The 26,787-nt window shown below is 40.4% G+C and overlaps 1 protein-coding gene across 6 annotated transcripts in view; it reads left to right on the top strand.

Moving 5' to 3' along the window:
• apba2b (amyloid beta (A4) precursor protein-binding, family A, member 2b) overlaps positions 1–25,564 on the top strand; it is a 62,829-nt gene extending 37,265 nt beyond the window's left edge. For 5 of the 6 annotated variants that reach the window (XM_056384394.1, XM_056385226.1, XM_056387614.1 and 2 more), the window contains 13 exons: positions 538–1,032; positions 2,052–3,100; positions 6,258–6,338; positions 7,813–7,852; positions 8,382–8,527; positions 13,459–13,494; positions 15,886–15,972; positions 17,972–18,157; positions 19,881–20,060; positions 22,037–22,249; positions 22,403–22,522; positions 23,116–23,256; positions 24,139–25,564. In XM_056384394.1, coding sequence (XP_056240369.1) covers positions 558–1,032; positions 2,052–3,100; positions 6,258–6,338; positions 7,813–7,852; positions 8,382–8,527; positions 13,459–13,494; positions 15,886–15,972; positions 17,972–18,157; positions 19,881–20,060; positions 22,037–22,249; positions 22,403–22,522; positions 23,116–23,256; positions 24,139–24,210 — 2,826 coding nt within the window. In that variant the 5' untranslated portion in view covers positions 538–557 and the 3' untranslated portion in view covers positions 24,211–25,564. The remainder of the gene's footprint in view (positions 1–537; positions 1,033–2,051; positions 3,101–6,257; positions 6,339–7,812; positions 7,853–8,381; positions 8,528–13,458; positions 13,495–15,885; positions 15,973–17,971; positions 18,158–19,880; positions 20,061–22,036; positions 22,250–22,402; positions 22,523–23,115; positions 23,257–24,138) is intronic. The other variant, XM_056388427.1, reaches the window with a different exon arrangement.
• The last annotated feature ends 1,223 nt before the right edge of the window (positions 25,565–26,787 follow it).

The following is a 26,787-nucleotide window of genomic DNA, read 5'->3' as shown; positions in this document are numbered from 1 at the left end:
TCTCCTTAGTTTTTTGGGAAGTTGAAATATGCCTACTCTTTGTGTCCATTGTAAAATTGAATCCGTACAATATATTTAGCACGCTCTTGTATATCTGAATTCAAAGTTGTGCTAAGTAGGCTCAAAAGTGTTTGTGAAGAATACCAGAGACTATTGAGCTTTACAAGAATAGATTGGTTTGTCAGGCACTAAAAATACGTTGCAGCTGTATGCAAAGTGTAGAAAAAGAGTGAGGGAGATAAATGAAGCACTATGTTTGGAAGGGTGTACTGCATACAGTATGTGTGTTTGAAAAAAGGGAATCTACTTTTGGCATTTTGATGAGGGTGGTATCAATTTGCTTGTCGTGCCGAAACACACAAGACACAAACACAAGAGTTGTCTTAAAAGCGTCAAAGCTTACTGTCTTTAGCCCCAAACATTTTATTTCATTAAATTTTATTGTAGTATGTTTCTCTCTTGTGAATGAATGAATATTAACAGTTGTATTTGATGTTGCTCTAAAGCTGTGCTCCTGTGTCTTTATCTGTTTCCCAGGATCAAACCAATAACAATGCATGGCCTGTAAGCCGCCAATCATGGCTCATAGGAAGAGGCCAGGGACCAGTGGAGGAAACAGTATGGCCGCTCCAGGCCCTGTCTCCTGTCCCACCCCTCATCCTACAGAGCCATGTGATCTGAAAACACTCCCCCCTCGGCAACGCCCAGTCCGCTACCCCAAAGAGTCACATGATCCGAAACCCCTCCCCCGTTCCTGTAAGGCACAATATTCTTCTCCCAAGTCTCAAGACATTGGTCGCAATCATTCGGACGTGGATGTAGACACAGAGGTTGAAGTGAAGCGGTACAGCAACCAAGCAGATGCAGAACTGGAGGATCAGCGGCCAGCAACACCCTCCACGCCAGAACATGAACATGACCAAGATGACCATGAACAGGCGGACTTCCACGGTGGAGGTGACAGCCTTGATGATGACTCCAGCTCTGACTATATCAACAACACCTCAGATGATGAGGAAGATTATGATGACGGTAAGTGTGACGTCAAGATATATTGTTATTGTAAGCATTGCCCTTTCATTGTAATTATTTTCCATTATCAGTTCTGCGTATTGTTGAGATTCCCAACAAGCTTTGTTGTGAAGAAAGTTGAGGGGGACAAAAAGAGTACCCTTATGTTTGCAGCACTGATTTTGTTCTATTTCTTTATCTCTGCTCACCAACAACTGAACTGAAGAGAATGTAAAAGCATATGCAGGAAAGCAGAGGAAATAAATAAAAACTGAAATGTAACATTCAAACAGAGACTGCACCATTGCTGAAAGTAGATGAAGAGGCTATTCTGGTATTCATACATGATAAGCTCGGTAGCCTGTGGTGCTTTAAGCTTAATGCTAACATCAGCATGCTAACATGCTCACAGTGATAATGCTGATCTGCTGGTGTTCAGCTAATTAGTACAAAACACTAAATACAACTGAGGCTGATGGGAGAGTGGTGGCCTAATCATGATCATCAAAGATATTATAATTCATCCTGAGGGGGTCTGTCTGTATTTCACGGCAATATATAATTGTATAATTTCATGGCAATGCATCCAATAGTTATTGAGACATTTCGATAAAAGAACACAAACGTCAGCCTCGTGGTGGGACTAGAGGGAAATTGAGGGAATCACTTCATTCATGAGGATTTGTCCTTCCGAGGACCACACATCTGTCATTCAAGAGTTGTTGAGGCATTTCAGTCTGGATCAAAGCAGTGGACTGGCCAGCATTGACATCCCAAGGCCCATGCTGCTAGCATGGCTGAAAAAAAAACCACCGGTACTGCCATCCTTGCAAGAAATCAAGTAGTTCTTTTCTTTTGGAGCATATCTGAATTCCCTCATGACAAACTTGGAAACCAGTCTTGGAAGCCATGCCTTCCAATGTTATGTAGTTGTTTGAGATAAATAATATATAACATGGTGCTTCAGAGACAATTGGAGATTCTTAATAAACAAGCCCTAGATTAAGAAACATGTCTCTTTGTGATCATAAACCCTCCAGGACTGGCAGAGGAAGACGAGGGTGTGACTTACTATATCCGCTACTGCCCAGAGGACGACAGCTACCTGGAAGGTATGGATTGCAGCAGCCAGGGAGAATGCAACCACAGCCACAGCCACAGCCAGGGGGACTGTGCGAGCACCATGCAACCAGTTGGACCCGACACTGATGAATGCCAGGAGGCTGTGGAAGGATGGGTTGAGGAAGGAGAGGCTGAAGGGGAGGTGAGAGAAGAGGAATGGGTGGAAGATGAGGAGGGAGAGGGAGCAGTGAGGGAAGAGTGGAGAGAAGAGGAGGAAGAAGTGAGGGAAGAGTGGAGAGAGGGAGATGAGGATGCGAGGGAGGAATGGAGAGAGGAGGGCCAGGTAATGCAGGAGCAGTGGGTGGGACGAGAGAGGCACAGGGTGGAGGAGTGGGCTGAGGGAGAGGGAGAGGTTCGCTGTGAGGTGGTGGAGCAAGATCCAGATGAGCAGATATACAATGGAAGACCAGAACCCATCCTAGACCATCACCATCATCACCACCTCCAACCCTCCCTGCAAGACACCCTGTGCACCCAAGACGATGAGGAGGAGGCAGAGAGCGAGGAGTACTGCCCTAATGAGGAAGAAGACGAGGAAGGTGAAGAGGAGGAGAGACATGGAAGGGCCTACACTGGAGACTACTATGCCCCAGAGGACAATGGGAACTCAGTGCGAGTCTCTCCGTACCGTGGCCGTAAAGTGCTGGTGGTAGAGGGGGAGACAGGGGAGGAGGCAGAGGAGGACATTGACCAAATTGTTGCTGAGATAAAGATGAGTATGAGCATGGGGAGTCTAAGCAGTGGTACTGACCAAAGCCCAGATGAGCTGGCGCAGGACCCTGCACCAAGTGACTACCCTCATGCCAAGCCTGACGCAGCCCCCTACCCACCAGCTCATCACCGCCATGACAGCAGGCCCAAGTCCCTGAATCTCCCCTCCATGCACCACAACAACCCTGACATCCAGAGGGCCATCAAGGCACATCCACGTTCCCCTGAAGACAGGCAGAGATGGGCACAGGAGCAGGTGAGCATTGCTGTTGTTTCACATTGTCCACATTCACTTAAGCCAGAATTATACTTGCGTGTCACGATGTACGTCGAGCCTGCCATGGGCTTCTCCTGCTGGGAATTCATTTATGGTTCAGCATTTGATATCACCTGTTAGTAGCACAAGAGCAAAACTGGATGGATGTATCATGCATTATCATGCTTCATTCTGTATAGGCCCCAAAGGGACTGTGTTTACATTCTTTCATTGATATAAGGTAGGGTTAGCGACAGTGGACACATTTGTCATGTCTAGCCAACTACTGAAATCAAAACTGTAATCATGTTAACATCGGTGTTAGAGGAATGATAATGATGATCAGGGTGTTGACAAAAGAGGAGAAGATTGATTAAACTTTTTTAAGCTTCTCTTGTTATGGTCTTCACAGTCATCAGACACTTGCAGGAAAGAACACAAGTCTCAATTTCCATATGGTATTTTTGTAGCCACCATAGCACTGTCATGTATTTACAAATTTTGCATCACAATGCATTAAGGTCTATATTAGCTGTGGTGTGCAAAGAATCCATTGCTACGCCATAACCCCTTAGCGTTAGTCTAATTCATGTTTACCCCTGTTGGTTTGGTCTACAGAGAACATGAAACTAACACAATAAAGATATTTAGTAAAAAAAAAAAAAAAAAAAAAAAAAAGTATTTAAGGGAAAACAAATATAATAGTTGATGTGTTTAATTCCGTCAATAATTAAGGTAATTGTTCTCTATTCCAATGCCTATGCAGTTTAATTCTAATGAAAAACATATTTGTGTTTACTTGAATCTTGTTATATTTCCCACTATAGGCTTCTGTGTCACAGAAGTCAAGCTACAGACAAAGGCTCCAAGATGAATAGGAAGAATATAAAAACTTAACAGTCACACAACAGTGCTAATATGGAGAAGTGCTAATATGGTCTATGGAGAAGATGCACTGTATATTCAGGCTATTTTAATGCTCTGTAGCAGAGACCTTTTGCCACCGGGAATGATTAAAATGGCTTGGTGCTGAGGAGCTGGAGATGAGTTACAGGTGACATGTTACTCATTGCCATCCAGAGCATAGCTAGAGCCTCACCCCTCCTCCATGTTACCTTGAGATGTCCCCCTCCTCATCTCTCTCCCTCTCACAGACCTGGATGAATGCACACACACTCTACAGTCACATTGATAGACTCAAACACATGCTGAGCTCCCCCATCTTCTAAAAGTCAGATGGTAAAAGGAGAACAGGGATAGTCTCCTGTGGGCATCCTGCTGATACACACCTGCTCCACAGTGTGCACATGTGCTCGCACATTCACTGTGTGCACCTCATTTGTAGCACAGAACTGGGTCAGACAGTGTAACTAGATTAAAGTGGAAGAATGTACAGTACACTGCAGATTCACATGACTCCCACCCTCACTAAGATAATTCTGTCGTTTTGTCCTCTGTTATCAAATGAAATGTTCTCTGTACAACTCTTCAACATGACCCTTGAATGAACCAGGACAACAATGAATTTGAAAAAACAGATTTGCTGCACAGTGTGGAGCCAAAAGATTATGTTAAAAAAAGAGTTATAAAACAGAGGAAGGTCATGTACGCACACGGTCTGTTGGTGGGATGCATTTGAGGAAAACAAAGTATTACGTGGTATTGTAATCTCATTTTAAATCATGCTACATCAGTATGTCAGTGTCAAATTATTTGTTACATATTTGTATGATCACCAGTGAGACAGTGGTCAAGTGCTAAAAACAAGTAGTTTGATATTAACAATGTATGCAGTTCTTGTATAATTATCCCAGTCTGTAGCTTTTCTTGAACATGTTCACTTTTATCCATTAGTGTATTAAATATTGTGCTATATGTATGTAGGATTAGAGTAGCATGTGTTATAAATTCCTTCCATGAACCACCAAAAATGTTTTGCATAAAACACTCACCATATACAGTATATCCATCAGATGGACACACATTGTCTCCAAAGGAATATAGTATTCATATCTTTAATTTTAAAGATTAAATAATTATTATTTATTGCCAGGTGCAGTAAATTTGAGTGAATATTTCTTCTTGAGCTTGTAGCTTGTATGTCAGATAACCAACTCGCTTGGTGGATGGATAAGGTGGCTTCAGTGCTACCTTTAGCTGAAGATAGTATGAGGAGTAGTGTAAGACGCATCATTTTAATCTTAAGGTTGATTTGATAAGTAGTTTCATGAGTACAATGGCACACACTCAATTACAAAATATCCTGCTAAATTTGCTCTGTTGTGTACACATGTACACATCGGCAGAGGCAGCCAGTCATCTCAGTAGTGGTCTTGTGAATGTTAATTATGTTAATGGATTAAAATTGATGTGGTGCTGATTTATTGATGATAAAGTTCTACATGTAGCTTATTAAACATTTGTTGTTACAGATGAAGGCATGTACAAAGTTTGACTGGATTCACGTGGGACAGTTTAGCATTCCATCCCACCAAACAACAACATGAATCTCATTAATGTAATGGCTGTTTGCACAACTGAGTTGGGCTGCATGATGAATACTGATCAGGACTTCATGTTTTCGCTCTCTTTTTGCAAAGGAGGCCACTAATGTTATGTTTGTGGTAATTAATTTCAATTCCAGATGCACAACAACGTGGCTTGTTCCTCTGAATTTCACTTTCTCACTGCCACTCCAAGGAGGAGGAGGTTTTATTGGCAGTAGGATTTCATTTCAGCCAGTAATACCATTGTTAATAAGCAGTTGTGAACTGCAAAATGGATATCCAAGGGAACAAATGTAATCCTCCCTCTTTGCTGGATGTACTGTACTGTGTACGTCCACATATGTGATGAGAGATGAGACAAAAGAAAGAGCTATCTAGAGGACAAGTGTAAGACAAAACTTATCAGTGTGTCATTTGTAGGTAAAACTTCAAAAAGAAATCTTTGTTATGATTAGTCCACAGGGTTTTGACAGTGTAGGACTCTCACACATGTTGTTTCTACCAGTCGTACCTACAAATTCAAAACCATGACCACATGACCTCCATGACCTTTCTTCAGACCTGAACCAAATGTTGTCCATGTGTTATTGTGTTTTATCTTATCCTGATTCTCATCCACTCACACTTGTTCTTCTTTGTTGACCTGCCAGGTGAGCAATGGTGCAGAGCAACCCAGAAAACAGCAGCGCTCCGACCTCAACGTTCCCCTGGAGAACAACAATGTACCAGAGGTAAGACGTTGGTGGATATTCTGTCGCAGTGTTTCCTTCATCATGTTTTTGATCTATCGTGAGATCGTGAGAGGTGTTGTTGTTTATGTGTGTGAGTCTGTGTGCGTGCATGTGTGTGTGTGACTGTCTGAGTAAATGAGTAATTGTGTAATTACAATCGCAGCTCGTGTCCTCTGCTTACGGCGTGATAGCGTCCTGGTAATTGAGCAGCGTGTCTGCTTGCGGTTTTATGAGAGCCATTTTTCACTGAGATGTCTGGGGTGGATGCTTCCTGTACAGGCTCCACCCTTTGTCCTTGTGTGGAGTAAACTTCCTGAATGTTAGAGGATCCAATAGATCCAGTGGAATGAGTGTTTGACTCTCATGAATTGCTGCACAATACACAGCTCTATTTGTGGCCTTCTCTTTTTCTGCAGCTTCCTCCTCCCTCCTTTACATCTTCTCTCTCCCACCTCCCACAGTTATGTCAGTGTGTGAAGTGGATGAGTAACGCTTTGCACTCTCTCTATGCCAACTTCTGCAGTGCCCTTGAGCAAAGTGCATGTACGCAGTTTCTGCAGCAGTAGAAGTACCAAGGTGTAAATACATGTAACTGTGTGAATGTTGGGCGGGGCATTGATGGAAAATAATAAAAATGTTTGGATATTAATGATGTCTGTTCCAAGTAAAAGCACTAAAGGGAATTCCTGCAGGGATCGAGAGTTTAGCTGGCTTTGTGTCTATATAGTACGTGACTAAATTTTGTAAATGTATTTTGCGTCATCAATCTTTTAAACCAGGTGAGGGGGGGGGTGTTTTGCTTCTCTTCAAGTGGAAGCACATTTAACCGCCTGCTGAAAGCAATATTGACGCCAATGATAAAGAGTTAAAGCTATGAAAACAAAAGTTATTGTAGTAGCATTGTGACTTCTTAAACAACTCATTTTAAATTTGAAGCATCACACATACTGTTTGCACAGGACTTGTTGTCAGCGAAAATAGCAGAAGGGCATCATGTGTTGTGCAATGAGGGTCAATTTGCATGTTTGTGGAAGGTCACAGACAAACCACAATCACTGTTTTGCAATCAAAGAAGCAAATAAATAGAATGTAACCTGCCTTTTCTCAGACCGTCTCACTGAAAGGACAGAAATGGTTTTACAGGATGGGATGTCCCTTTACCTTTCAGGTTCTCTCCTCATCTGTGTTTTCTTATACTAAATCAGCAGGCTTCCCCATGCATCATGTCATAAATTTGGACAGATAGATCAGTCAAAGCCTGATCTAAACCAGCTCTTTAAAATGAAAATAATGATCTGACATATGCTGCTTGATTACAGTATTGTACATTAAGAAAAGCAGCAGTTCCTTGCCTAACAACATTTCGAAAACGTAAAGGTTTTGATCGGTTGCTTTGAGACTGTAGATACATGTTTAATTCACTGTAAACGCATTCACAACAATTTATCTGTCATATCCTGTTTGTGTCTTCTAGCCAACAAAGAAGGTTGCATCGTTCCCAAGCTTTGTCGATGGTAAGTTAATCTGTCCGCACACCTGTTTGGTGATGAAATCAAAATATTGTAATTGCATGGGAACGATTCCAAATACTGCTTTGCCTTCAGTCTGTCACACCACAGGCCTGACATAACTCTTCCAGCGCTCTCTTCCTGCCTCTGGGCAGATGCTAGGCCTAATAATGTGTGAGGGGCTTAGTTGCCTGTCTGCTCCTTCAGATCATGACAGCACATTGTGTCCCTGAGTGGGTGTCTGAGAGTCCACATCTACATATCACAGACACAAATTAATCTCAGACCAGCCTCCCACCAGCTCTGCACCTCCATTAGCTCGCAACCAGTGGCCATCTCACTGCTCAGTCCCACCCAGCCTGTTATCGCCATCTCAGAGCAACAGTGTTTGGCTCCATTTTTCCACACAGCACATTGACTGCAGTGATTACAATACCCTCCCCACCGCACACCCAACCCTCTCAGTCTAACCATGCTCTGTCCCTCCCCATGTCTCCCCGCTAATCACCATCTTCTCTGCCTCTCCCTGGCTCAGTCCCAGGACCCTGCGAGCCAGAAGACCTGATTGATGGAATTATCTTTGCTGCTAACTACCTGGGCTCCACTCAGCTGCTCTCTGAGAGGAACCCTTCCAAGAACATACGCATGATGCAGGCCCAGGAGGCTGTCAGCAGGGTCAAGGTACTCAAAAACACACCTACTCACTTCCAGCCACACTGACTCAAACTTGCAAACACAAAAATTTACCCTGAAGGTATCCAGTGGTCAGAATCATGAAAAGAAACATACCTCTCCTTAATTGACGGGTCACATTTTTTCATTTATGCTGTTGCTTTCCCCTGGATGAGCTTTACATCTCTAAGGAGACTCTTTTGTCCCTTTTTGACCAAAAAGTCACTGGAACTAATCTCAGGGACTAAGAGGGCATTCCCACTGTACAGTCTTTCCCAGGAGATCAATGGAGTCTTCAGGGCTCAATGTTGACTGGTCAAACACAGATACCGCAGCTGCTTCCACTATTGTACAGCTTTAGTCATAAAATAAGGGAGTGATGGGCGGCACTCGTATTTATACTGGAAATTTCTTGTTGTTTGTCAACATTAAAAACAAAGTTATATTTATAGCTTTCTGAATAGTTAAAAAAAACAGTCACATGGATAGAGTGAACAAATGGAGCGCGCAGCAATCAAACAAGAGAGAGAGCCGGGATTGAGAGAGCTAGCGAGTGAATGTGAGAGGGAGCGGCGAGAGAACAAAGAGTCTGAACAACAAAAACAAAACTTTGTTCTACAGCAGAGAAAACATCCAGCCTCAAAACAGCCAGCAGATCATCCATGTGGAGACCGTCTTGTGGAGTTTCCAACCTCCTTTTTATTAATTTATTACATCAAACTCAAACAGCAAAACACAACAGGATGAAGCTCCGCTTCAGTTTTCTAATTTGTCATTGGTCTAATTTGCCTAATCTTTTACGGTTCTTCTGAACTAAATCTATTTGGTACTACTAGTCCCCTTGTGCAGTCCTGATTAAATCTGAAGAGCTGTGAATATTAGGAAAATTATTCGGATAATGGACGAAAAAAACAATGGTTTTGTTTTAGACAACAATAACAGAGTCATCCCGTTGTGGTTTCCAGTTCATATTTGCATGTCCCATATTTGAACAGACTTTGCAAGTTGGAAAGTCAACCAGACTTGGATATTAATATCAATAAAAACTGACGTTAAAACATCTCTCGTACTGATATTGACATAAGTGGTAAGTAAAGCTCTCTTACTGTACAAGTTGTAGCAGCCTAGAGGTTTGTGTTTGATCAATCAATGACACAGTGACACAGTCTTGCCTGGTAGTTCCTGAGTCATTGCAAAGTACTAGCACCAGAGTTTGGACTTTTTTGGTACCAGGAACTAAATTTAGATTGTAGTTCCTGAGTACTTAGAAAGGTCCCTGGAAAAAAAAGTGCCTGAAATGGAAAACAGCTATTCGAGAGCTTATTCCCCTCTAACCTATTTCAGGCCCCTAGAGGTGTTGTTAAGATGTGTTTGTTCACACCCCAAGAGACAGCCTCCGATCAGTGCTTTTGGTTCGCTGTCCCGCTCTCAAAGAGCATTTTAATATGATGGCAGTTCTCTCTCCTCTCCCCAGAGGTGCCGGCGCAATGTTACAGCCGCCTTGTTGTTGCGTAGGATGCATTGGTAACGCTCTGTCAAAATATAGAGAAGACCTGCAGGAAATATGTTGAGCAGTTTTACATGGCTAATACTGCATCTTCGATCCTGTTTGTTATACAGTGTCTGAATACATCTCTCACATTACTGAATCTGGAAGGGAATATTTATTCATTCCCACAAATTCAAGCACACAAGTGAAACCCCGCTATTTCAGCATGTTGTTTGCATGTTTTGTTATTTTTGCTTAATCGTTATGAGATATTTTTAGTCGAGGCCCAGATTGGTCCGAATAAAATGTACATGGACATCAGAGCTGTTATGTCAAAGCATCATAGTCATATACCAGGCATGAGTGGCCTTCTAGGGCAGCTAAAGAACTTGGCCAGATTGGGCCACAGGGCGTGTGTTTGGCACAGCCGGCAGGATAATGGGTCTGCTGGCATGTAAACCTTATATTTCCCTTGTTGACACTCAGTCCCTGCTGTTCTCTAATGTTGTGATGATGTTGTTTCAGTGCAGTTTCAGAAAACCACTGTGGATGGTATCAGTGCTGCTTAAATGAGATCATGTTATTTTCGATGAGCTTGTTTGCTTTGTTCATCACTTGTTACTGCTTGTGTCCATCTTCACAGAAACTCAAAATTTCCATCTTTCAGGAAAGAGAGTTTCAACTTTTTGGCTTTCTTCAAAAAGTTGGCATTTTCTACTCGTGGACTCAGAGGCCAGGTGTGATCAAAGAACATTGTTTCGTGACGTGATGACTTAATGCAGTGCTGATGTTTTGGTGCACAGTTTTTGCTACCCAGACTCCAGTCTCTTTTATCCTCCTCTCATGTGAAAACAAGCTTGGCTGTATTTCTAAATATTGAATGACCTCCTGTGTAGTGGTCTACTTTTAGAAGCTTACGAGTTGTAATGAGACCTGTCACTGATGAGATGGATACATGTGAGTATAGCTGTCCAGTGGTATACGTCAGGAATTAAATCAGTAGAGAAAGAGAGACAGAGACAGTGAAGTTTGAGATACTAGGTCAGCTTTCATGATCAAGATCCAGGTGCATGGTATCAGCAAACATCAGTGAGGCATTAAAAAGTAAATAGCAGCCAAATTCAATGAACTCTACTCTGTGTCCAGTGAAGAGATCCATTTTGGCCTCTAAAATCGGTCGCATTGTTTTTTATTTTAACCACATTTTGCAAGTTCCTTATGGTTGTGTAACCTTAAGTAAAAAAAACATGTGGTTTGATCCTTTAATTAAGGGACAGACTGAGATGATTAAGTCCCTGTCCTCATACCTCACTGGTCCTAGTACTCAGCCCTATCCTTTAACTTAAGCTTCAGCACAGTGTCATTTGTCCCATGTCTTCTTAGGATCGAGGGTTAGTGGTCCACATGCAGGCTCAAAGAAAGAGTCTTAGTGTTCGTCGAATTGTGGGTGAGGACGGCTAGAAATGGCTACTGATGCCTGCAAGTATTTCTATCAACAATCCAATCGAAGTGCAATCTGAAACAAAGAAAAAGGGTGACAGGAAAAGTGGCAGACCAGGATCTTCAAGTCTTCTGGCCTGCTGGCTGCTTTCAGTCTAAAAGCCATTTTCACCACAATGAGGATGTCTACTGGCATCATTTCACATCTGTCAAATCTGTGTTTTATTCTTCTCACTCACTCGCTCGCTCACTCTCTGTCATGCACAGTTGCCTTCCCTACAAAAACTCTTGTCAGGATGAAACCATGGCAACAGTTAGCCATCACCTTTTAATGCTTTCCCCTGCTTGGAACAAGTCCATTGAACATGAAGTCGTCCATTATCTCCTTGATTTGTCCCTCGTGAACAAATTAATGGCTGTACAGCAACAACATTTAATGGTTGACATTGAAATGGACACAGTTGACAGCACACGAACCCCCCCACCCACACATACAGTGTAGATCAGTCATACTGCTCCAGCATCCAGACAAGTAGTACAAGCACAGGAAGGCACTTAGACCCTGTAGTGCTGAACTGAGTAAAAATAAATATACCAGGTAAATTGTAGCAAGGCAGTATAGGTTATTTGAGCAGATCTTTTTGCCATGATGCTCTCTCTGTTTGGTGTAATATTTATGCAGCTACCCCCACCCCAAACCCCCCCACCCCACCCCCAGTCACTCTTCCCTGCTGTCTACTACCCCCCTGCTCAGCTCCTCCTCAGCAGAGCAGTAGAAGCTGCTGAAAGCCTCTGATGTGTGTCTTGCGTGCGAGCTGATCACGGAGGAGGAAACTTTACAAAATGAAAACCCGAAAAAGACTCTTCCCTTTGGGCTGTTTACTCTGCTTTTTTTCACTAATGGCAGTCTTAGCGGTTACAGCTCCGCACAGTGGCTCAGCCAAACATCCAGTCTCACACTCGGAAATGTAATGAGGGTCGAGATAATTTCCTCTGGTCGATGGCAGATGGAGAGAGGGGGCGGTAGCTCAGCTTGAACCTTACACAGAAGGGTTGATTTTGAAAGATTACAAAGTGCTAAGAGTACTTCAAAAGATTACTTATCTAAGGCCAACAACTGTATGGCCACCTCCAATAAACTGAACTAATCAGACACATTAACTGTGGAAAACTGCCTCCATTTTTATCTAAGCTGTTTCAGTGACTCGAGCTTGTATTTTTTATGTATTTGTTTAATTATTTATTTTTGATGCAGCCCAAACAACAAACCCCAAGCGCACAGTTTTAAATCCTTGCTCAGGGCTTTATCCCCTCCTTTGCCTCTCTGTGTGTTGTTGATTGTTTTATCTCCTGGTAATAGTGTTTAGACTGTGACATGAGCATGGAAGGTGGTAGAAGCAGAGCCCATACACACAACCTGAATTATCGTCTTTGTTGACTTTGTAAGCTGTAATTCTTTTAGAATAGAATGGGCTTCTTACCGTCTGTCTTTCGTTTGGTAAATAAACAAATGAACTGAAACTTGAAATATTAAACTCATTAATAGAAATAAACAACATCCAAAAAAAACCCTCTAGACCCTCCTAATTGAACTTTATATAGATGTCAAGAATGCAGGAACCGTGTCAATTCATGTCTGCACGCTTTTGATTTGCTGTGTTTAAAAGAGAAAAAGCAATTATTACCCTCTGTAATTGCTGTTTTGATTTGTATCTGATAACCAACATGGCTGTGCAAACGCTATCTCCACAAACACACACACAAGCACATTCAAATACACACACCACCTCTCTCTCTCTCTTTCCCTCTGTCACTCTCTCTCTCTCTCCCTCTCTCTCTCTCTGTCTCTGAGAGCAGCGATAGCACACCTGCCGTTTGGTTTGAGGCTCTACTGTCTTACCTTCTTTTATTTACCTTCTTTATTTCCTCCTCCTCTTCCTCCTGTTTTTTGTGCTCCCGTATCCGCTGACCTTGTCCCGTCCCAACGCCTGCCTGCCTGCCTGCCTGCCAGAGGGTACAGAAGGCTGCCAAAATCAAGAAAAAGGCGGTGTGTAATAAACAGAGCAAAAGAAAGACCCTTAAGCCACTTTCCCTTCACTCTCACCTTTCCTTTTTCATTTCATTTGTGCCTGCCCGTGTGTGTGTATCCTCTCATATCTGTGTCTCGCACATTTCTGAGTGCATTCATTAAGTTGAACAAATCTTTGGTTTTTTTCAAACATTAGGCAAACATGTTTTTCTTTATGTGAACGGCTATGAATTTTGGCAGCAACAGTCTTTCAGAAGCCTGAAGGTGGTAGAAAGTTTGGTCTAAACTATGGTCACACTGGTCACACAAGTCTGTATAATATTTTCAGCAATGTCTGAAGCAAAATTGGAATTGGAATGGCAGATTTTAACCAGGCACACCAAAAATGTTTTGCGTAAAAGGGCTTTTTATACTGATTGAAGTTGTGTGGTAAGGCACAAGATTGAAGAACCACTGAAACCAAATTTAATAACACACACTGACGCGATTTTATATGCAACCACTGTGACTACAAGGCAGCAGAAGTCATATCAGCTGGACATTACGGGAGAAGCTCCAGCCTATATTACTTCTTGGGTTTCTCTTAATACAGTGCCATTATTACTGTGTATGAGAGAGTTGTATGTACACAACAACACTGTGTAACTGTGTCATGAGAGTACAAATGTATGTTGAAGGGTGTAATGACACACTGTAAGGACAAAAGATTAACCACTTACCCAGGCTCTGATATATTAGTTGTGTCTGATGTATGAGATATAAGTGCGATAATAACATTTTTAAGTTAATTTAAGTTTCTTTTCTAAGGATGAAGAAGGGGAGCTTTGAGGGATTTGGTTGTTTTGTGATTGAGGTTTCTTTGGTCAGTAAAATTGTTTACTAGCCAGTTGGCACAGTTCCCTAACATTATGAATATCATAGTGTGTCAATATAGTCTGTTCAATATATCAAGAACAGAAATTACAATACTTTGTCTAGTTTTTGCTGACAAAAAAGCGCAGCATACTGAATATATTGACCTTTTACCTCAGGGCTAAAGACATACTGTACGACTTCATCTTACCTAAGAGAACATCACTTAACCCAACACAGAGCTCATTTCATCAGCTGCAGCTTGTGTTTGCAAAAACTAATTTCAACTACTTCTTCTTTGTACTTACATCGCCGTAACCCTCATGTGAGCTAAATTATGTGTTTGGGAGATTGTAATTCAGTGCATGTCTAATTTTGTATGATTAACATAGTTTACACCAACTAAAGCAGAAAACAACTCTCACTCTAATTCTCATTCATATCTTGCCTCTTTTCACTCTAGTGATCGTGACAAACTGCGGAGAGAGGGATCATCTGTAAACAACCTCTGCTCTGGCTGAATGCATTTTATGTTATAAATAAATAAAGAAGAAGAAAAATCATATAACTTTTTAACACTGTGGAGAAATGGTTATTTGTCAGGTGCCCTAAATTTTGGGTCTCAATTTATTGTTCCATTGTATATTTCTGTTATATCTTTGTATAACTTGACATCACAGTTTAGCTTTAATCAAACATGTCGCATCAGCTTTCAGAACCACAAAACTGCTTCTTTCTAGACTTATCATCGGCTGGACTTCCGCCTGTATCAATCACACAGGCGGAAGTCCATCAGAAGAAGCTGATTTTCTTTTCTCCTGTAATGATAACCTCATGCATTAAATCCACAAGACAAGTTGGATTTTCAGAAGGAAGTATGGCTGCAATCGGTTCCAGCTAAAAGGTGGATTACAACCTAATCACATCTTTTTCTAATCTTTCCTTAGTTTCTGTGCATTTTCAGACACTTGGTAGGGATTAAGATTACTCATGAATTTTATAAACCACAGTCTCAAATAAATGATTCACTATTTATTACATGAAATATTTATTTACAGCTATATCTGTTTTGTTAATGTTTTTCGCACTATTGCCTTATTTTAAATGCTTCAGGCAATTTTTATTAAAGGAATTAAAATATAATTGTATTAGTCTGCAGCACAAAGTGATCAGAGGGAGAGCTACATTGCTCTCACTCGTGTACCAGCCGGCTGGTAAGGGTTTAGTGTTAAGCTGTTTCTTGTTTCCATGCCAGCTCGCCATCCTCGTGCCAGGGCAGTTAATGTAAACGAACACCACTGCCAAATGCTTTCTTTTTCTGCCTTTTCCACCGCACCTTTAGTCTTAACAGCCTGTCCATCTAACAAGCATCTCTCTCGCTGGACCCTAAATGATGCATGCATTTTGGATGTCTAAACTAAGACTTTCCTACATTTAACACAGACTCCATTCAGGCAGTTGTGAATAACTGTGAATACTCAAGCTTGGTACAAATATCTTGAGCAATTCAAGTCAAAGAGGTTGATGTGACCGACTCCTGTTTGTATGTTTCTTCAGAGTGCAGACGGAGATGCTCAAACCCTCACTGAGGTTGATCTGTTCATCTCCACCCAGAGGATCAAAGTCCTCAACGCAGACTCACAGGTGAGTACCAGCGAGAACACACACTCTGTGTTTCTGTGTGTTTTCTCACCGGTTTTTCCCACCTCTACCACCCACTGAGCTATACAAGGCTACATATCAGGGGAGTGTTGTTGTGTCATCATAAAAGCAGCTTAACTGTTGACACAAACTGCTTCTTATGAAACCCCACCACTGATTCTGATTTATTTATTTGCTTTTTAATCTCATGACGTCACCGTCAGAGTTCCCTTTAACTGAGGGTAAGAATAGACTGTGCAAAGCCAAAAAATGTTGCAAACAAACATCTGGGCATGGAGTCTGACTTAGAGGGAACGTACTGAGCAAGCTGTTTGACTGCAGCACAATCTGCCCTGCGTGTTTTAGTATGTTTCTTCAGAGATGAACATTGGTATGAATAGCCAAATAATGACCACACCTCTGCTTGATCAGTCATTTGTTAAAATGCTGTTACAATATGGACTACAGAATGTTTTTTTCGTTTATTTTAGAGCCATGCCTAGTAAAAAATTCAGATTGAAGTTTGACTTTGTGAAGGTTTTTGTGAATTTTTCTTCTTTTCTTTTTTTTTTTTGTTAACAAAGCTTCTTTCCATTCTTGCAGAAGCTTTGACAAAGTTTTCTCGCCCTTTAGTTTTACAGCAAGCAGCTGTGTGAAGCAGCAGTACAAGTCTTCATAGGAGGTGGAGTCTTTGATAGAAGCAGAGATGTTTCTGGGAGCTTTGCAGCTCGTGAGATCATGAATAGAGCTTTGTGCTCAGTTAAATGTATATGTGAAAGATGATTCATTTGCAGTATTTCAGTCTTATAGCTGCTGTCTGAGCCGTCTGAGCAGAGTGTCAGATTGTGTATGTGTGTGTGTGTGTGTGTGTGTGTGTGGGCAGCCACCTGGCAGAAGCTAACGTGCTGCAATGCAGTGTCTATCTTCCTCCCTTTTCCATCTGGTTGCCACTGGTCCTGGCACTCTTGAGAGAGAGATTCTGAGTAGAATGCCTTCTTTCTGCAATTAAAAGGCTCAGTGCAGCCTGCATGGGGTTTCTGACATTGATTCATAATAAGAACAACTCCAATGGTGGGCTGCAACAACAACACTAATTAGGCAAATGTAATAAAACCACCAGAAATGGTCAATGAAGTGAATTTAATTTAAGCTGAAATTAAATTTAGCGTATTATCATAAAATGTGAACAAATATAAGTTCCTCTCCGCAAACTCACAGATTCACCTTTGCAGTCCATATCTTCTCTAAAATGCTGTTTCATAGTTATGTTCAGACGCAATCCCTCAAAATCTATATCATGATGCAAAACAGTTAGTAGGCTGAGTGAGCAAACATGATTACGCCATTCAAATCACTCTGTTCCATCAACACAAACACTCAGATATCCAGTTTTTTTGTGCACCTGTTCATTATTTCCAGATGAACATGTACTCAAGATCTAATTTACTGGACGCCATTGGGTGAGATTATGCACCAGTTTTCAATTCAGTCAAAAGTGGGCCTTTATGTTTTCTATCAACAGTACTTTCATCTCACTCTCTGCCCTGAAATAATCATGCAGCTTTGTCAAAGAAAGGCAACAAATATGCTGCACACAGGTACTTAAAATTCTCAAATATTATTCGAAACAGGCTGTTGGCTGAATCGATAAAAACCAGTAACAGCTGCAAAATATTCCTCACAGTTATGCTTGTATCAGAGAACTTGTATAAAAAAGTTCAGTGTGGAAATATGCATTAACACATCATTTTGTCAGTTCAATGTACAATTGTGATGCAGTGATTTCTCCATTTGCTGGGCCCAACAAGGAATCACCGGCACATATTTTTAACACGGTTGAACTGCCTCTATCACGGTCCTGTTGTGGATGACTCTTTGTGGTTTTACTGAGTTACTTGTGCATGCAAATAACAGTTACATGAGTTGTTCCCTTTTCATAGATTTCATTGATTTTCATTGATTTTGCTTTTGAGGGAAGTGATTCCGCTTCATATGCCAACAGGAAACGATGATGGACAACGCACTCCGTACTATATCCTACATCGCTGATATTGGGAACATCGTGGTCCTGATGGCAAGACGCCGGATGCCACGCACAGCCTCACAGGACTGTATTGAAACTACGCCTGGGGCACCCGAGGCAAAGAAGCAGTACAAAATGATATGCCATGTCTTCGAGTCTGAGGATGTAAGTGTGTCCTGTGTTGTCAAGTTCACAAACCTGCTGTGCCTGTTGATGTTTTTATGAAAGAAATTAAATTGCTTTTTAAGTGTCATTTGATTCTCAGATATTATTTCAGGTTCCCATTTATCACCTGTATCAAATGTTTTTCCTCCATTTGGCTCCAAGGCATCATTTTATTTGTTTATCTTTAATCTTTTGGTTTTTTTTTTAATATTTTCTCCACGTTATTAAAAATATTGTTACTAATATTCAGAAAATCGAAAAAAATGTTGTTGTGCGTCCTTCAATAACCAATTAGAGCAACCCACAGATGAGAAATGATGTAAGTTGGCTGGGCATTTTTGATTTTGATTTATTTTTTCACCACAGAGCTGCTGCTTGTCTCGTTAAAGCAGATTCAGCAAGACTTGGCAACATGAACAACATTGTACAGAAGAGCCAGCAACTCAGCGTCTGTGCCAGTCAGTATAAGGGCTGGACTCCAATCTGTCCGCTCTTCGTCTAATTTTGCTGCCAGGTTTTAAAGGCCGACCAGAGTTATAATAGAAACATTCAGCTGCTCATCCATCAGTTTATAAACTGTTTCTGTTATTGTAGCCCACTGGCTGTGTGCAGTGTTTGCCCATCTTTGACTTTTTTATTGTTCAGCAGAACTAATTTACAGTGTATTGATTTTGAGAGTTTGGGGCATTAATGTCTGCAAATTCTGCAGGAGATTTATATGCAAGTGTAGAATTCAATTAAATTGGGAAGTAGGGAAAATATGGCTTTGCAAAACGAGGTGCCCCTTTTTACTCTCTTGATCTACATTATCTCTCAGAGCCAGCATAAGTCTTGGGGTTTTCATTTTTTACATGTTCACGTTTTACTAACTTCACTTTTTGAAACTTTTCCTTTCCTTCGTTCCAAATGTCTTTTGCACTTGGGCTGCTTTATAGCAGTACACTATGCTCACGACCCCCACAGCCCTGTCAGATGAGCTTTGCTTCATCAATACCGCTCACTGTCTTTAAAAAGTGTTTGGGATTATGTCAAACTGGATTTTTTTTTAACACTGGTAATTATATAAAAGTGGATATTATTACAACATCACACAGTGATCCAGGAAGTTTTATGTTTATATTTAGTCCAATTTTTCACCAGTTTTGGACAAGTTTGCATCGTGCTACTTGGTTGAGGTTGGTAATTTATTGGTAATTCAATACACAATATAAATATTAAACACATATATGTTAATTAATAGTTTTTACTGAAATAACAATCTCTGTTTTGTTTATTGTTTTACCCACTAGAGTTCTCCTGGTTGGCAATAACTGCTTCAGAGCTGGAATATCTCTGTAACTTAAAGATGACACTTGATAAACTGAAATTGTGTATCATTCCATCACTGTGGTAAAAACAAACAATTAACTTACGTAGACTTATCTATTAAGTAGATTTTTTAGATTTTTTTCTGCTCATTGCCTTCATTAATCCTTTTTTATTGAGACCAGAGCAGGATGTGTTCCTGTCTTTGTTCTTTTCTGCCCTCCTCTCCTCAGTTTAAATTATGCCTCAACATATTCTTGTTACACTCAGTGCCACTTTTGCTTGATGTCTCTGGATGCTTTTTTCCCCCACTGTGTTGTTATTTATATGCAGCTGAGTGAACATAAGCTTCTGTGGATCTAACAATGCAAGATCACAAACACATTTATGTCATGATTCCTGCTTGTTCTGTGCACAGGCCCAGCTTATCGCTCAGTCCATCGGCCAGGCGTTCAGCGTAGCTTACCAGGAGTTTCTGAGAGCCAATGGCATTAATCCTGAGGACCTGAGCCAGAAGGAGTACAGCGACATTATCAACACCCAGGAGATGTACAATGACGACCTCATTCACTTCTCCAACTCTGAAAACTGCAAAGAGGTTGGTCTATATTTAGTGCACGTGCATGCACAAAACTTACACACTGTATTTTCTCTGTAGAGGGTTTTTTTTTTTGTGTCAGTGCAGGACAAAAATGAGACATAAACACAAAGACTTCACATGTGTGGCACAAATCAAACTCATGCTGCAGGCCCATTACAGAAACACACAAGTATACAGTAACTAATTGGAGAGATCAAGAGGCAGATGGTACAGGAAAATCGACTAAGAGCATGTCAACTCTAACATTTTTTTTGCTGTAGGATTTCTCCTTTACCTAACACTGTGCCCTGAGAGCATTGCTGGGGGTTTTAAGAGAATTAGAAACCGTGAAACAGTTTCTGCTGTATGAGCAGAGAGGCTGCATGGGCACCACCACACAGCTGTTATATTAGAGGCACATGAGTAATTTGTAGTGATGGGGAAATTGGGCTTTCTTGAAGCACTAAAGCTTCCTAACCAACTGTGTTGAGAATAAATTCACGGCTCAGGGCTCCAAGTGTGTGCAAGTAGCAGGAAAATGTATTCTGCATTCAGACAGTATTGAGATGTGCACAGTGGTTGGACATGCTTGTGAAATAATGATGTAATAAATGACTATAAATAAATAACTAGTAATCTTTTGTGTTTATGCCTAACGTAAACACATATTGACCCTGAACACATGGTGGTGGTTAACACTGTCACATTGTTCACTGAAATGACACCAGGCGAGAGTTTGAGGTGCAGTTTCAAAACTGCTCGTAAAGATGCTGCTGAGATTAAGGCCTAATATGGTCAGTGGTGGAAAATAACTAAGCACATTTACTCAAGTATTATACTTAAGTTCAAATTTGATGTACTTGATGTGTTTTACTTGAGTATTTCCATTTTCTGCTACTGCATACTTCTCTTCCACAGAAATATTGTACTTTTTTCTGCACTACATTTATCTGAGGTTTGGACTGTTGGTCGGACAAAACAAAAACATTTAAAGGACATTGTTTTCAAGATCAGTGAAGAAAATATTCAGCATATTATGAACTATCATTATGAAAGTAATCATTAGTTGCACACTTGTGATAGATAGAATAGAAGATAATGATTTACCACATTACCTGCAATAGTCTAGTGGGTAACATTTTATTTCAATTCCCCCTATTTAGTATTTATAGGCAGAATATAAACACCTATTAAAGGGTTTAAAGTACATTACATTTTAGTTCTAATCAGTGTATAAGGGTTTATTGATGTATTTCTTAACAACTAGGATTCCTCATGTGGGCAAACATAAGTGGAGGCTAGTGTATAAACAGAAGAGCAATACAGTAAAACATAGTTGTAATAATATAAATATGAATTCATGGGATAAGTTACAATTGTTGACAAAGAGCGTGCATTAATAAACAATTAAAATATCCTTATATTAGCTTGTAACTACAACATAGTATGTTATTAACCATTTATGAAATGTTTATATACTACTTAAAAATGCTAACTAGGGGGACTTAAGGTGTGACCATTTTGAATTGTCTCATGTTGCTGTATATATCACACAGTATGTATTTCCCAGCCCCACTCTCTGAGCTGCAGCTGCTGTTATACAACAGATTCCCGCTTTGATCCATGGAGGTGAACTAGAACAAGTCAAATTAGGAATATGTTCTAAGCAAAAATGGGTTCTCTGCACATTTTCCAGCAATTTGTAGCTGAATCAGGTCCTTCTCAGCACAGCAAATACCTCAGGGAGAAGAGACTGAAACACACTGATGTGAACAGAATAATGTTTGTGACTCTGTTGTGGTTTTATCAGAGTGAAAACAAAGAAACGCTGAGAATAGTGTTGAGTGTTGTTGTCTGTGTCTTTGCACTAGAACATGTTCAAATCAATCATCAGTGTGATCCGGTCATGGTTTCAACGATGAATGGTCGGTTTCTGAACATGATCAAACATAAGAATGACCAACAAACTGTTTGCTCCTCCTCCCGCTCCACAGCTGCAGCTGGAGAAGAGTAAAGGGGAGATCCTAGGTGTGGTCATCGTGGAGTCCGGCTGGGGCTCCATTCTGCCCACAGTTATCTTAGCCAACATGATGAACGGCGGGCCAGCGGCTCGCTCTGGCAAACTCAGCATCGGAGACCAGATCATGTCCATCAACAACACCAGCCTCGTAGGGCTGCCACTCGCCACCTGTCAGGGAATCATTAAGGTACAGAGACACTGATGGTGTGTACAAGAGTGTGGCTGGAAGAGGCAGCTGATGCCGTGGGATATTTTACAAGTTAAAACAAGTTAACCACATAATTTTTGTGATAATGAACAAGCTTCTATGTTTGTGTGCGTCTCTCTGTGTGTCTTAAAGGGCTTAAAGAACCAGGTCCAGGTGAAAATGAACATCGTCAGCTGCCCTCCTGTTACCACTGTCCTCATTAAGAGGCCAGATCTGAAGTATCAGCTGGGCTTCAGTGTCCAGAACGGCATTGTAAGTTTAAATCTGACTTCTTTCTGTCCACCATGAGCATGTTGGTGGATTACTTTGATATTAGTACTATTAACAAAAGATGTCTGTAAAAAAAGAAAAAAAATGTTAATGCCTTGTTGTGTTTTTCCTGTGGACAAATTGTTAACTTTGGTGTTTAGTATGATATATGTTGTATTGATACCGTATGGTAAGTTTCTGTTTCACATTCCTGTCTCAGTTAAGATTAATCTGCTCATTATTTTAGTTCCTCTGTATTGGATACGCTGAAGAAACGCTGTGTCAGCTGTGATAAATTGCTGTTTTGACGCAGACAATATTTACACACCTAATACAATCCCCGCTAAAGAAAACCCTTATCTTTAGCACAGATTTAATGTGGTATTCCTTTTTCATTGGATTTTTAAACATAAACTATCGTTCCTAACCTTAACACCTCCGTTTTCGGATGCCATCCCCATCGTACTGCAGCTGTTTTAATCTTCCGATGGCTTTTACTTTTGTGTGTGTGTGTGTGTGTGTGTGTGTGTGTGTGTGTGTGTGTGTGTGTGTGTGTGTGTGTGTGTGTGTGTGTGTGTGTGTGTTTTAAATGTCAGATATGCAGTCTGATGCGAGGAGGTATCGCTGAGCGAGGTGGAGTCCGTGTGGGTCACAGGATCATTGAGATCAACGGGCAGAGTGTGGTGGCCACAGCACATGAGAAAATCGTCCAGGCCCTCTCGAACTCTGTTGGCGAGGTTAAACTGAAACGCACACATACTGTACACTCACACAGAAGAAAAAAAGACATGCAAATGCACATGTGCAAATTTGTAGCAAATATCTGTGATTTTTACTATCACTGTTATTTTATAATGACTATACACAGCATAGAAAGATTGCACACAGGTTGCCACGGGTTTTACACATCACATTAAATTTACTAAAATAACCTTGACGAGTTGTTTCAGCCTGCGCTTGGAGACAACATGTTTTTAACTGAAAGCCTGCCGTACAAAAGTGGGGCATTGTGTTTGAAAGACGTAGGCATTTACCAAGCAGCACAAGTCTAACAGAAGATGAAGTTCACCAGCATAATGGGAACTTTACAATCCAGCATGTTACAACAATAAAAGTCAGGACATCTCAGTCTGTGCTGCTTCAATTTTACTTTGACGACTCTTTTTTTATTTTAATTCTGTCTCTGACAACTCTGTGGAAGCGCAATACCGGATCACTGGAGTAGTCAGAACCATACATTAAACTATACAAACTATATAAACTATTGAACCCATCACCAACGTTTTAGTTTGATTTCTGTGTAGTCAATTTCACACTACTTTTTACATTTTAAGTCTGCTATATACGGTACAGAACACTACACAAAAGTTATATTTAATGTTTTTAGACACAACATAAATTTTAGGGTTCGAAGTTCAATTTTGGTGTTAATGGGGTAGAAACTGCTGAAACTCCAGCTTTGGAGTTCAAAATCTTTATTACTGGTCTTTGAAATTTGACAAAGACAGAATATTAATGCACAAAAAATACACACACAAACTGACACACACACAATCCATTTTTCTGTTTTCACACAGAATAAATGTTTGAGATCGTGATGTTATTTTTCTCACCGGCAGATTCACATGAAGACTATGCCGGCGGCCATGTTCAGACTTCTAACAGGACAGGAGACACCTTTGTACATATGAACGATGGCCAGGGACCGTTTCCCATGACGGGCTGTCAGCCGTGATTGGTTATCTTACAGGGCAAACCAAGCTGACCGGTGACCGGGGGGGAGGACGGCTTCTCCCTGTCGATTTATTTCTCTCTCTTTTTTTTTTTCTTTTCTTTGAGCTGATGACTTCAAATCTTCATCTCTCCCTTGTCTGTGCTTATTAACATGCAATGGCCATTTTATTGACATGAGACGCTTTTTCCATCTTTAGAGCTGAAGAGACAGCGTGTGTATGTATGTATGTATGTGTGTGTGTGTGTGTGTATGTTTGTGTGTACGTGTGCGTGAGTGGATAATGTTTGTTATTTATTTGTCCTGTCTGTGCTTTTCTGTGTGTGATCGTGTGTATGGACTTATCGAGTGACTGCATCACAATTTGTTTTTTTTATATTCATGTAATGGAATATGATACTTCTACTATACTTCTTGTATAGTTTCATTTTCTTCTCTGTTTATTTATTTGTCATGTAAATACATATTTGCTAATATTGTAACTGAAGGCAGTGGGGAGGGAAGGGCCACAGCTGCATTGTAAATATTTATTGAATCTTGCTGTTGAATTGAAAGCAGGCCTTGATGATGGCAAAGACACAATTAAATGCCGGATATTGTAGTGGTTGCCAGTGAAAAAGGGGAATTACTTTAGTGTTTGAAATGTTGGTAAGTTGATATATATTATGTACATGTGAATCAAACCAGTGCTTGCAGCAGGGGTTTATGGGAGAAACGCCATATCCTTTTGATTTACGTCATTTTACGGCAATACACAAGTTCAACCTCTGAATGGTCTTTTCTAAATCTCATGTACAAACATTCACACATTTAAATAACAAGCAACTGAATTACACTTCTAACATGCATTAATTATGCTTTTGATATCAAAGTCACATGTATGAAAAATGAAGTTTCTTTTGCGTGCTACTCTACTGTATGTTCATCTTTAGTGTTCCTGACTGAAACTCATGAATACTATGAGTGGATTGTGAATGTAACTGTGTTGTGTGAGCTGTCCCATTGCCATAAGCAGTATTAGAATGTCTGTACATAAAGATTAACGTGTCTAGTATTGTGCTCATGTTAAAAAAAACTAAACAAAACACACAGGTTTAGTCACATCTTCCCACCTGTATGTTGGCTTTCAGTCTTGAGAGGGAAAGAGAGAACTGTGAATCACACACTGTGACAGAAAAAAGCCTTACAGCAGAGTAATGGCTTTACAATGCATCGTAGTACAATTTTAACCATATGAACATTATCTGTGTGCATGCTTCGTAAAGTAGTATCATGTCATTGTGGCAAGATAATAAAACCTGAGCTAAACCTGGCTGGTTTTGTTGGACTGGATCAAACTGCAAACTGTTTCTGAAATGTTTGTGTATTGTCATATGAAGGCGTGGCCTGTGCACCTACTTTGACTTTCACAGTTAGTCTGTTTTTATGGAAGCTCACTGCCACCAGCAAAATAAAAAACTATTGAAAAGTTATATATGACAAAAATAAAAACTCATGGTCATTCAAAATGATGAGATTTGTCAATTTTTGACTGTCTCATACCTTTAATTTATATATATATAGTATAGTATATAGTAAATCAAACTTTTGACTTGTGTCAATTTTGCCTCAGAAAGTCTTACTTTCAGTAACATAAGCAGGTTTTAAATATGAGGAAATAGAGGAGCTGCTCACAGCTGAAAAAAGAATAAATTGTAGAACGTACGACGATGCCAGATCTTGGAAAACAAAATGTTTAAAATTTGATTTTTTATTTATTTGATTTTTTTTTTTATGAAGTCAAATGACAGTGGCGCTCCAAAGTCGTACTTTGATCAATGTCTGCTGGTGCACGTATTGCATCGTTTCCTGCACAAAACGGTAAAGTACATTGCTTTGTTTGTACACTAACTACAAAACAGTATATCATTACAATTGTTAAATTGTTCATACGGCACACATTACTATGTGGTGTGGAAAGAAAACTTTTTTCACAGCAGAGATTTTTGCTTGTCACTGCAGGAAAAGCACAGCTGTGTCCCAGTTCCCCACATATGAACTGTGAGCAGGTCCCAGTCTGAAGTGTCTTCACACTGGAAAAGAAATGAAAATGTCTGCTCAAAGAAATCCATATGCAGACTAAACCTACTTGATTTTTGAGTTTACTGTTGAGGTATGGTGTTTCCCATGATGCAATGCACACGCAGGTAACAGCAGAGCTGCTCACAGCTGAAAAAAATGGACAAGGCAGCAGGAGCTTTTTTTGTGAGCTTTAACTGTTGGTGCCTCCATTTGATTGATCTGCATTGGCGCTTGTGTTGTATTTTCTTCCTGCAAGTACAAATCTGTACAGTACATTATTTTCTTGTTCACTAACTGAAAAATAGTAAACTATTCCAATGATCATATTGTTCATACTGTGCATAATATTCATATGTCGTGTGGAACTGGAGCAAGTTTTGAGCGTATAGTGTGTTCATACTGGAAAAGTAATGAAATTAATTAGATATCTTGAAAAGATGTCTGTGTGCACACTAAATTTGATCTTTGGGTGTCA

Source organism: Seriola aureovittata, chromosome 1 (assembly GCF_021018895.1).
Source record: "Seriola aureovittata isolate HTS-2021-v1 ecotype China chromosome 1, ASM2101889v1, whole genome shotgun sequence".
In the NCBI taxonomy this organism is placed as follows: Eukaryota; Metazoa; Chordata; class Actinopteri; order Carangiformes; family Carangidae; genus Seriola; species Seriola aureovittata.
The sequence above is the reverse complement of the archived record's forward strand: the minus strand, read 5'-3'. Positions and strand labels throughout refer to the sequence as shown.